The sequence below is a fragment of the Galleria mellonella genome, unplaced genomic scaffold (assembly GCF_026898425.1).
Source record: "Galleria mellonella isolate WM207_F2 unplaced genomic scaffold, CSIRO_AGI_GalMel_v1 utg184, whole genome shotgun sequence".
NCBI lineage: Eukaryota > Metazoa > Arthropoda > Insecta > Lepidoptera > Pyralidae > Galleria > Galleria mellonella.
This window is the reverse complement of record NW_026442025.1, coordinates 5,735,550-5,747,805: the sequence shown is the minus strand read 5'-3', so window position 1 is coordinate 5,747,805 and position 12,256 is coordinate 5,735,550. Positions and strand designations below refer to the sequence as shown.

Sequence of the window (12,256 nt, the reverse complement as noted above, 5' to 3'; positions counted from 1 at the left end):
ACAACCTTGTAGGACTATGTACGATTAATTTATGTATATTAAGTATAATTCAAATGTACTTTGTTTCAAAATTTTACTTTAATTTAATTTGAAGTGATATCTGAAAGTTACATATCTTATTTCTGAATAGGTACTTAAGATTATTTAAAAGACTCAACAATTCTAAATAGTAGAATAAAATACATTTATTTTTCTGAAAGCTTTTATTTTCTTCAATAATTTTTTTTCAGGATCATGTACAGAGGTCGAAGGAGTACAAAATATAACAGTTCTGCTACGCTGATGATGCTGAATCCAAGAAATAAACTCAAAAGTCCTCCAATAGCACCTAAAAAGAATAGGAAAGTACATGTAGACAATAACTAAAGTAAGAAATAATTTAAGATTGTTTAAAAAAAAAAAACGACTTCAATTGTGACAAAAACAGTTATTTTAATTTAAAAACTGAACTACTAAATTTTTAAAAGATTTTGATACAATTTGTATGAGAATATTCTGTAAGTATATTTTTATTCAGATAAAAAAAGCCCTAATCGGTTTATAACTGATGGAGTTATAAAGTAACAAACAAAACAATACAACCGAATTGAAAACAGCTTTCTTTTTGAAGTCGGTTGAAATGAATCTTAAATGGAAAAATACTCTATCAATCGTACAATATGATTCTCAATAGTTTTTTCTTTAACAATTCCTTTATTTGAATACAATGTAATGTATATCATAATATTTTTAAAGATCATCTTACCAACAAAGTAATAGTCGTCATACTGAGTGTGACGATGTTGTCCAAGGAACATGTCTTCATAGAAATGGACATTGATCTGTGTTAACTCTCCCCTGTAGTTTAAATAAAATTAATTATTTATTACAAATGATTAAAAGCAGAGTGTGATTTTTAACCGAATTAAAAAAAGAAGAAGGTTTTTGATTTGGTTATATTTGTTTTTTATGTTCGTTACCTCAGTAGTAGACTAATATATTTATAACGAATAATTAAAATTGTGTTTCACGTAAAAAAACCTAAGCTCAACGAGATAAAACCAATTATTTTGATTTAAAAACTAATCTTCTGCACTGATTTTGATAAAATCTAAAAAAACCTATCTGTAAATATATTCATTTAGATAAAAATATAATACCTATACAATATGGTACGAGTATTATCCGAATCGGTTTACAATTGACAGCGTTATGGGGTAAAAAACATTAAAAAATTCAAGATATACTCCTTTTTTTTAAGTAGGTCGATAAATAAAATTCATATTCAATATGAGTAATAATTAATAGCAACTGTAAATTAATATTAAAATTATAAACAGTTTTCAAGCTACGGGCCACGGATGTCTCTAATTGGGCCGAACATTGAATCCAACTCTAATTATATTAAGCATGAATCATTCCAAATAAATACATGTAACAGCATTCCGTTCCACGAATTAACGTTCAGTTTATCAATTACTGAATTATATTATTCAGACGTAAAAGAGACACATACATTTTTTATGTACAACTTCGGCAACAGTTATGGGCTTAACAGACAGTGACATACAACAAATTAGGATGTCGCATGAGTCTTTTGCGTGAATGAAATTACACAGTAAAAAAACAAATGCAAAGGCTTTAACAACTAAATAAGCAAATAAAATAATGTGTAAGTATTATTAAGAGAAGAATTAGACTGAAAAATATTGTTTGTTAATATAAACTATTCAATGGACTAAAAATAAATTCGAAAATTACTTGACTACCTATATATACTACGAATTAGGCAAAAACATTGCACTTTAGAAAAATTAGGAGAAACCTGAATGTTGACATGATCTCATTGATATTCTAAAACAGAGATCCCCAACCCTGTCTGGACCACAGCCTGCTTAAAAATAAAAATATTCTCCCTATTCTGAAAGTTGATGTAAGATATAAAAATATAACTCTCCATTTGCATCTGATTCCAATCCCCAAAACTCACAGGGGGTTGTATCGCACCCATTAAATATTGATATACAAAATAATATCCTAAAAATACACAACGACAGAAATAATGCGAAAAAAATATCATGCATTATGATTTACAAGTTTCTACAATAATCGTATTACATTCGCTTTTTAATCTACTTCAAAAAAAGTAGGAGATTTCTCAATTTGGATGTTCATTTAAATTTGTTACTTCAAAAGTCCGTTATTTATAAACAGATTTCGATAATTCTCAGTGTATCTGAAAGATTATAGAAATTTAATCAAAATTATTGCAGTAGTTTAGTTTTTAAGTAATTTATTGTTTTGCATGATTAAAATCGGTGTTTTATCGCGTGGAATAAAATTTACTTGTTAAAAAGATTATGATATTTCTTTTATACTGATTTTTTGTATACCAATATTATTACTATTTTCTATGGTAACGGTTTTCAATGAAATCCGATTAAAAAATTTGTAATATATAGAGTTCCCTAATTGCACCATTTGTTGTGATAAACAACATTTAAAAAAAAATTTTTTTTTCAGACATGTAAAAAAATACAACATTCCATGAAATTTAATTACTTTATCGGCTTTCCCCATGAAGGGGTTATATCACCAGGTTCCTTGACAAGATCGGAGTAGAACACCTGGCAGCCGTACATGACCTCGTTACATGAGGGATGGCAGGATGTAGTGCTGCTCTTGGACGCTTTACCTTCTTCACAGTCATCGTAGTACGCAAATATTTGCTGTTCCGTTACTATATCTGTGAAAAAGCATTTAGATATCTACAAGCTGAAATTAATATCGTTAGCATTGCTCTAAAACTGAATTGTTTTCCCAAAAATATCATTCGTCGAAAAACATAACAAATGGAAATTTTGTGCAGAAGTCTTCTGTATGGGTAACTCTGTCCACTCGTGTTTCTGCCATGAAACAGCTATATATGCATTGTTGTATTTCAGTTTGAAAGATGGGATATTGGAATAAAATTACAGGGTACGGAGGCATAACGCCATCGTCTAGGAAGATCCGAGGGTTAGCAATGGGGTCTAACTACTCTGGTTTCTCCTGGACACATCGTAGTTAATTCTTGTTGAATTCATCAAGATGGACTAACTGACCTGCTTTCATTCTCACCAATCATCACTCAATAGTGCTCCATCAGCGTATATAGATAGTGCAGGCGGATTTACCATTCCATTATCATCCATTTAAAATAACGTCATAGTCTTCAGGAATGAAACGCATGAAAAGCATCCCAGTGTATTGTGTGTTGTCATGGTGCTGTTCATAGTAAATACGCAGCGGTGATCATTTTCATCAAATGGGCTGTCAGCTTGTTTGTCATTCATCCGAATCCGTTCATCAAATATTCAAAATGTCATTGTTAAACAATTTATTTATATTTGTAATTTAGGTAGTTGTATATTATTAAATTTATGCAATAGCATTAAATTACTCAGCGAGCTACGGAGAGGACTATGCTCGAAGTTTATTTGCATGACAGAATCCGGTATGATAATATCCGCAAAAAAACGAAAGTAACTGACATAGCTAGAAGGATAGAGGGAGGGTATCAGCAAGCTGAAGTAACAATAGACTGGTCACACAGCTCGAAGAAACGACAACCGCAAATATACTCATTAATTATATACAGTCCACTTTAATTAAAACTTACCACATTACCGTAAAAGTTTAATCACCTATATTCAGCAATGGAAAGATAATGACGATGATGTTATTAAAACATACCTTTAACTTTGTAAACACATTCGTAATCTATTGGAGTGGAACAAATACGATCTCGAATGTTCTTTCCTGAAAAAATAAAAAGACATAAAAATAACCGTAATATTAAATTTCAGATATACAAGTATGAGCTACATGCTCATACTTGTATACATTTATACCTATGCACCCAATAGATTTTATTCGATAAGGTTAGAATTTGGATAAATTTTAGTCACATTTATTATTTTAATCGTCACAACGTTCCACTGTTGGTTCTTTTCTCATAAAAGTTAACCTATATTTTATTTGACTAAGATTCACATAGACTAAACATGTCAGGAAAGTCCTATTGAGTGCAAAGCATTGCAAAAAAAAAAAACACATTTTTCTTTTATGTTGATAGCCATATGGTTAGCGATGAGGTGTTTACGGATTGTTTATTTAATAAACTTTATTATAACAAATCGCTGTGTGATCCGGGCATAGAATAGGCCATCCCTTCCTTTCCTGTGGGTGTCGTAAGAGGCGACTAAAGGAACTTAATAGTAGAGGGATAGGCAGCGTCCCTCTTAAAACATCTCTAAAAGCTTTTTTTTTTTGTACAACTTAGAATGGCAAACAAGCTGACGGCTCACTTGATGGAAAGTAACCGTCGCCTTTAGACATGAGCAGTATCATGGACATAACAGAGTATACTGTTTCACCCATGATACCCCCCATGCGTTGCCATTCCTGAGGACTCAGGTGTTATTCCCCCGTACCCAGTAAATTCACGTCATATCCCACCCTTCAAACCGAAACACAGCTATGCAAACACAATTGCTTTACGGTTGAAACACGAATGGGACAGAGGTACCCAAGCAATCGACTTTTGTAGAAAGTCTCCCTCTGGTCTTAACTACGGCTGCTAATCCTTCTACCAAGCGTGGCAATTACTGGCAAAACTCCCCTTATAGGGAAGGCCTATGCAGCAGTGGACAGTTAACTGCTGAAATAGTTATAAAAAAGGAAATCTTACTTGGCCAATAATAAAGCGAACAATTGCAACGCAACTTCGCTTCTTGTATGTAAAAGTCGATTTTACAATTTGTCGCCGTATAGAAATGAAAGTGTTCCAGTTTTCTTTCGTTTTGAAAGTAGCATTGCCGTAGTTCCGGATGTAGATTCCTCAGTGCAGTGTCCGTTTTGTATGTGATCGGGGATACTTCGATAGTTGTCATCTTGTCCATAGGGAGACGAAGGACTGTAGTCGTGTAAGCGTGGTCTGTCGGGGATCTAATCAATACCTGTAAGACGTTACAACGATCAATAATTTAAAATTGTATTCCACAAAAAAAAAAAACACTGACTTCAATCACGGCAAAATTTGTTATTTTGATTTTAATATTTTTTTTTATTTTGACTAATTTGAAAGTATATCATGTCAGATAACAAAAGAATTTTCCAAATGGGTTCGTAAGTTACCTTAGGAGACTTTGTACAAAAGTCGATTGTTTGGATACCTCTGTCCCGTTCGTGTTTTAACCGTAAAGCAGTTGTGTTTGCATGGCTATGTTTCGGTTTGAAGGGTGGAATATGGCGTGAATTTATAGGGAACAGAGGAATAACACCTGAGTCCTCAGGAGTGGCAACGCATGGGGGGTCATTAAATAATATTTATTTATTATTGGGGGTTATTAATAAAGCCTAAAGTATTAAGCTAATACATATTAGCTAATTTATAAAAAATTGCAGTCGCTTCGCCTTTGCACTCAGTCACTTGAAAAGAAAATCACTTTATGGTAGTATGGAAATAAATACAATTCAAAATTTCAAAGTAAAAAATTCCAATATTCAATCCGGTATTTAACGAAAATATCTAAAAGTGAAAAATGAATTAATTATATAATTCCTCATACTTCACTTATATTTTACTAACTATCCACCTTAGTCTTGCACGGGTGCAAATTAGAATGTATTATAGGTATACAAACGTTTAATGAAAAAATATTTAAATGGCAGTTAAATATGTTAGAAGACAGTGATTCCCAAAATATAGATGCTTTATCTCTCGAGTGAAATACGACACCGCGAGGCACTCCTATTGTTTCTTCTTCAAGTAAGTTTATAATTTTATTACGTAATATTTATAACAATTTTAGCGTACTATTATTAATGTTACCACAAAATAACATATTGATCGATTCAAACACTCTTTCACATCGTACTAATAAAAGTGTAGGCGTTTATTTTGTCGTCAATCACATTTAATAAATGACACGTAACCTTGATTGGTGTGTAAAATATGCGTAATTAATGTGTGTTAAGCCACGGATAACAACTAGTTTATAATCTATACAATTAACAATTACTTACAGTAAAGCCCAAACTATTCCCATCACACGCATATTGGTGTTCGCTATTATTCAAAAAGAGTTCCACACCCAGGCCGTATGCTTCTCCTGCGACCATCACCCTAAGCGGCTGCAACTTCGGATCAGGAGGAAACATAAGAGGATACCCTCCATCCAAGTTCCACTTTATCTTGGTAGCTGTCGCTCGGTTATCAAATGTCTTATGCCACTCCAATGTGTCATTGGTCCTGAACAAAAAAACAAAAGTACACAGAGATCTACAAACAAAAAAAAAAACAAACAAAAAAAAACAAAACTTATGGTGGAAGGAGGCTGATGTCTTACATTCCATTCAGAGCTAAACTATTGAAGGCGTAACAAAGACCATATTCTGTGAAAATTGGTCGAAATAATTCATCGCAACATTCTCTCCCCACCCAATTAATATAATGTTTGGCGGGCCAGTTGCATTTCTTGATGATGTCAGTGCATTTTAGAGAACCCTGAAAATAATGATAATTTTAATTAGGTTTAACCAAGACAATATTAAGCGAAAATAAGGCACTTACAATTCTACGAGTATGAATAGCCAAAATAACAACAAACAACAAATATTTGAAGTTGTGACCTCAAAAAAAAAAACCGACATCAATTATCATTAAACCAATTACTTTTATTAAAAAAACTAAACCACTGAACTGGTTTTAACATCCCTGATGTTGCAATCGCCTATAAGCTACTGTTTATCAACTGGCGGATGTTACATTTGTTTGCCACCTTTGTGATAAAAAATCCGATTGGGTAAGCTATGTACTAGCAAACAATAGCTCTTGTTGCCAGGATTAAATCACTAGAAAGCCCTGATTAAGGGGTTTTCAGTAAATTACTCTAAGAAATTCATTTTTTTTTAATAAAAATAATATGTGTGTATTAATAAGCGCTCTTACTGAACACTGCAAACTAAACAAGCGTCTGGTCCAACTAGGCTTATGCCCAAAAAGTGTTTACAGATTTTGTCACAATGAGAAAGAAACGCCGCAGCACTTTATTTGTGGCTGTAGCCGACTCATACATAAACAATATGGAAATATAAACCTTTGGAATATAAACTTTATATCCTGAGGAGATAAAAACATTGCTACAAAAAATATCTTAAAATTACTAACATTGATTGGAGTTAGCAGCGAACTTTAAAAATGGGCGAGCACAAAAGATCATGGAAAGATCACAGTGTCATAGGTTTTTCTGCCTAGAAAAAGCCCGTATTCTAATAATAATAATTTTAATGCTATGTAGTTTGTTTATTTCTATGTTCACGTATTATCATATACATATAATAATTTTATTTCTCACAAACCTTATCAATGAAGTTCTGCAGCAACGCATTTTCATTTGGACTAAGTTGATGCTGTGATATATTTTTGTTGCTAGATAGGCGAGGACAAACAAATGAAGCAAACAGTTGATCTAATCTGGAATAAAAACAAAGAAATACACTCGAGAGTAATGAATCTGGGTCACTTAAAAAAACCTATAAATCTCGGAAAATAAAAATGCTAGCTTAATGAAATAAATTGTGTTTAGTAGACAACTAAATACTTCTTAAATTAAGGTATTAAAACTACTTAGTTACTGCAAGGTTATGTCATAAAAAAATCAAATTTGAAAAAGGAAGACTTTCGAAGATGGAACTATGAAATACTGCATTTGATTTTGCTTTCTGTCTTTTACTCGTATGTAATAAATAAAATATAGTGACTTATAAATTTTATTACTTTCATTTAAGGGGTATTATATTGTCTATTAAACACCGTTTATTTTATTAAGCTAGCATTCTTAGTTTCCAAGATTTATAGGATTCTTTAGATGACCCGCATTCATTGCTCTCGATACATATATCTACATATGTATATTTTCAACTATAACTCCTCATTGGGTAGCCAGAAGCCTGATCTATTTATTCTAGAAAATTATGTTATATTAGCTTATAATAAATATACCTACTGTTTGTGTTTTAATTTCTCGATGGATTTTCCTTTTATCTATATATACCTATGAAAATGAATCACCGTTCATTAGTATTGTTAAAATTCAAAAAAGACGTAACCGAGTAATTTTTTAATACTTTATTTTATTCTTTGTAGTACAGGGGTGATTTAAAAGAAAAAAAAAATACGGGAAACCCCTGAATATAAGAACAAAAATCGAAAAATTAAGATAGGAAATTTTGTATGGAAATTGCTATGTCGAAATAGATGCCATTGTAGGTGATACGAAGTTTACCGGGTCAGCTAATTGATTTAAAAATTAATTAAAACACTTGCTCTTTGTTTCACTGTCTTTACGGAAAAATGATTCTATTCAATTCTGTATCATTTATAATATTGCACTCACGTCAAAAAGGCGATGATTGCTATTTTCTACCCTCAGATTATGATTTTAAATAGATACAATAACTACAATAGCCTTTCTAAACAAGTGGAAAGTTTGTCTATCGATAGATACATTTTCCTAACCGCTTGCATAACAAAAACGAGACTTTTTTATTTTTGATACCATTAGATAAAACAAGATTTCAACACCCAGGTCTTGCTCTTTCTTATACGTGTGGTAATGAAAACGTGTCTATTGATATATCCGATGCCACTAACTAAAGAAGATAGTTAAAATTATTCAAACATACCCTTCCAGATTTGAAACATTCGCAAAGGATAGCTTGACATGTAAATGTGGGCACAGAATCACCGTTGGGAAAGGCACGGCCCATATAGGTGTAGGCAATGAGTCTAGAACATTGACGAACGGTGTAGAAGTCCACTTGAGAACCAGCTGGATGATGTTGACGGCACATATTGCTACGCTGATGATGACAATGAGGATCCAGGCGGCGCGCTCCTTTCTGCTGAACGTTGGCTCGAAGATATATCTAATGGGGAAATAAAATAAGAAAATAATTTGTTAAGTTTTTTAAAATACTTCTAATTTGTATATAATGTAAATTTATGGTCTATGAAATAAAAAAAAATATTAATTATTTATACCACTAAGGTGGCAAACATGCATACGGCCCGTCTGATGTTAAACGGTAGCTTTTCAATGCTTTAACTACGTGCAAATGGCATTGTCGACCCTGAAATCTCTTTTCTTTTAATACGAGTATAATTGTATTGCACAATTAAGATTACAATTTAATTACAATACCTACGGTTCTGCAAATATTATTAGGCCTAGGATACATCTTGACTTCGTTCATTTTAATGTTGATAATCATTTTTAGCGTCATGTCGTATAGGGAGATAAAGGATATGGCCTGGGATAGAGCTGGCTGGAGGAAGATGCATGAATTAGTTGCACCGACAAGAGGAAACTCTTAAATGAAAAGAAAAGAAATCATTTTTAAAATATAAGGTATTCTTAGAATTGTTATATGCTACAAGTGGTGAAGGATTGTATATTATGGCGAAATAAGGAGGAGACCTATTACTACACCTGTTTAAATTTTTACTAAGCACATTATGAAATGTAATAAGAACTAAACATTATGTATAACAGTGGACATTGGATAGGTGTGTGTGAATAGTGATGCTGATAATCGTTACATGAAGATCTTGTTTGACAACATCCAACTATTCAATTAGACAATTTCACTAGCGTATTTCAAATATGGAACATAGCAGCCAAGTTTCACAGCGGAAGAAATAAGTTTGACAGTGCAAATATTTCTTATAAATTTTGTTTGTACTAACCCGGAAATTACTTACCTGACCCCATGCAGGGATCCATCATAAAAAAACTGTTTCACGCCTCTCAACACTTCTCTACCCCATATCTTCCAAAGCGACTGACATGTCACTGCTCCACCTTTACCTTTTAACTTATTGGCGTTTTTGTATACGTTTCCACTGTTCCCCCGTAACGCTTCATGACCTATATATTTGAAATCTTTCAAATAGTAATCGCGGAAATACAAATTTGTAACATTTTCTACTTCAACGCTCTGTAACGTATTCATTTATCGCTTTTCTGTCATGAACTGGAATGTAAACGATGTCTTTTCAATTAACTAATTAGAATTAACAACCACTCACAGGTAGAGAGACAAATTGTAAATGCAACGAAGTGTGTATGCTGCACTTTGCTTAATTGGTGCAATTTCCCTATATTGGAATCTAAAGTTACATCTAAATACATCAGTTAACATCGAAAGACATCAGAAACCATATCTTATGTTGATATATTCAGTTCGATAAGTACAAGTCTGGTTTACACACAGCTGTACATCTGTTTCTGGTGAATTTATGAAACAGAAAGAGAGAGGGGAAGTGATAGATAGATTTAATAATCTAAGTTTTAATAATATTACATTATTTTAATTTGACATAGCTTTAAACAATTTCAAAAATTGAATATTATTTTCGCTTCAAAATATTTTCATTTCTATGCATATAATTTGTATGATTTGCTAGAGTGCTACCTGTGAGGGATATTAGGGATAAACTCAGATTAGTTGGCCAGCTAACCTTCGTCGTACTTTAATTAATTGCGATGGTTTCCAGGGCGACTGCGTGGAGGTCGACCTAACAGTCTCCACACCCAACTAGATAGGCATATAATTTTTACATTATAGAAAATTTTAATAATAAATATAATCAAACTGTATTTTTTTTTTATGTTAAGTGATATTATCATAAAAATATAAACATAAATTTGTTTACTTACATGTCCAATGGCATACATTGTCGCATATAAAGGTTAGTTCTAGCGATGTTAATGATCATTGAAATGGTTGCAATCTTCGAATGCACTTAACAATATTACAAAAAAAGCCACCCCCGTTTCTAATAGTTTGATATTAGTAAGACATGCAATACACAACAGTGAGGTTTTTTTTTTAATTTAAATTGTGTACTTTCATATCTCATCAGTCATTAACTGTCCACTGCTGAACATAGGCTACCCACTATTGGGGGGGTTTGCCAGTTATTGCCACGTTTGGTACGCAAGTTGGCAATTGCAGTTAGTCTTTATGATGATGTTTTATGAGAAAGGTTGCCTATCCCTCGACCTAATGGTCGAGTTTCCTTAGTCATCTCTTACGACACCCACGGGAAAGGAACGATATTATATTTGTAAAGTGAATTTTTGTTTTAGTTACAAATGAAAAATCGTATAATAAAATAATACTTACTATGAATGTTTTTCTATCTCGAAGAGAAAATAACAAAAATAAAAAGCATTCAAGATCCGAGCAAATGACGTGCTCCTCAACGACGTTTTGGTAATAGAGCGGGAGATGACAACATTTATCACACACAAGCATGTGTGTGTGTCACACACAACCTATACATTGAAGTGATTTCAAGAGTTTTCTTTTATTGTTTAACAAAAATTACTGAACTACGTGTTATTTTGCGGAAGTCCATATCACTAGTTAGTTGATTAAAATTATTTTCTTTAATTCCGTTACCATTAGTATGCGTGCAACTGCCATCACTCGAATATTGACTATAATAATTATTATTACCAAAAGTTCTACAACTTTCTATATTGGCCATGAATCTCCGACCGCTATTCCATCCACGCATGTTTTGCGATACATATTTCACCTTTAAACAAGTCATCTTCAGGCAAATTAATAGATCGTTGCTCAGAGCCTAATGCCTTAACCATTCGGCGCCCAAATTGCGAATGAGTTATTTTAATAAATAATACTAATATAATAAAGATATTGTGCCATGTGGTTCCGAAATGTAATAGGTCACCCCTTCCTTTCCCATGGGTGTCGTAAAAAACGACTAAGGGAATTTAATGGACGAGAGCCTGTTGCGCCTGCCAAGCATAGCAGTATACTCTGTTATGTCTATGGTACTGCTTATGTCTATAGGCGACGGTTACCATTTCCCATCAGGTGGGCCGTAAGCTTGTTTGCTGCTGTTGGATAAAAAAAAACTATTAGCAAAACCTTCCATTATGGGGGAGGCATTAGTTTAGCAGTAAACAGTAAAAGGTTGATATGATAACAATTATAATGAACATAGATAGTCTTAGATTATACAAACAAAGCAATCTAAATACAATAATAACTTTTTGGATGAACAACAACCTTTTCCATATTTTTATTCTACGCCAAATAATACGGAATGTAACATTGAAATACTTTTTAAAACTTATAAATAAGGACAATAACAATCATACGCCTCCAGCAAACTATTCAGAAAGTTACATATCAA

At 32.6% G+C, this 12,256-nt stretch overlaps 1 protein-coding gene across 1 annotated transcript; it reads right to left on the bottom strand.

The window, feature by feature from the left end:
* Nucleotides 1–212: 212 nt before the first annotated feature.
* LOC113512003 (pickpocket protein 28-like) lies at nt 213–10,763 on the bottom strand. Its single transcript, XM_026895747.3, has 11 exons — nt 10,746–10,763; nt 9,788–10,023; nt 8,710–8,952; nt 7,384–7,498; nt 6,372–6,529; nt 6,049–6,274; nt 4,712–4,979; nt 3,715–3,780; nt 2,542–2,725; nt 746–837; nt 213–328 (listed from the first exon to the last, which is right to left on the bottom strand). Exons 1-11 carry the CDS (start codon nt 10,761–10,763, stop codon nt 213–215), a joined length of 1,722 nt encoding a protein of 573 aa, XP_026751548.2.
* Nucleotides 10,764–12,256: the final 1,493 nt, after the last annotated feature.

Coding starts and splice junctions, on each gene's coding strand:
- LOC113512003 (XM_026895747.3), bottom strand. Junction 8,953..9,787: donor GGATCCCTGCATGGGGTCAG/GTAAGTAATTTC, acceptor TTTCCCCATTAG/ATATATCTTCGAGCCAACGT. Junction 329..745: donor TGACGACTATTACTTTGTTG/GTAAGATGATCT, acceptor TATTCTTTTTAG/GTGCTATTGGAGGACTTTTG.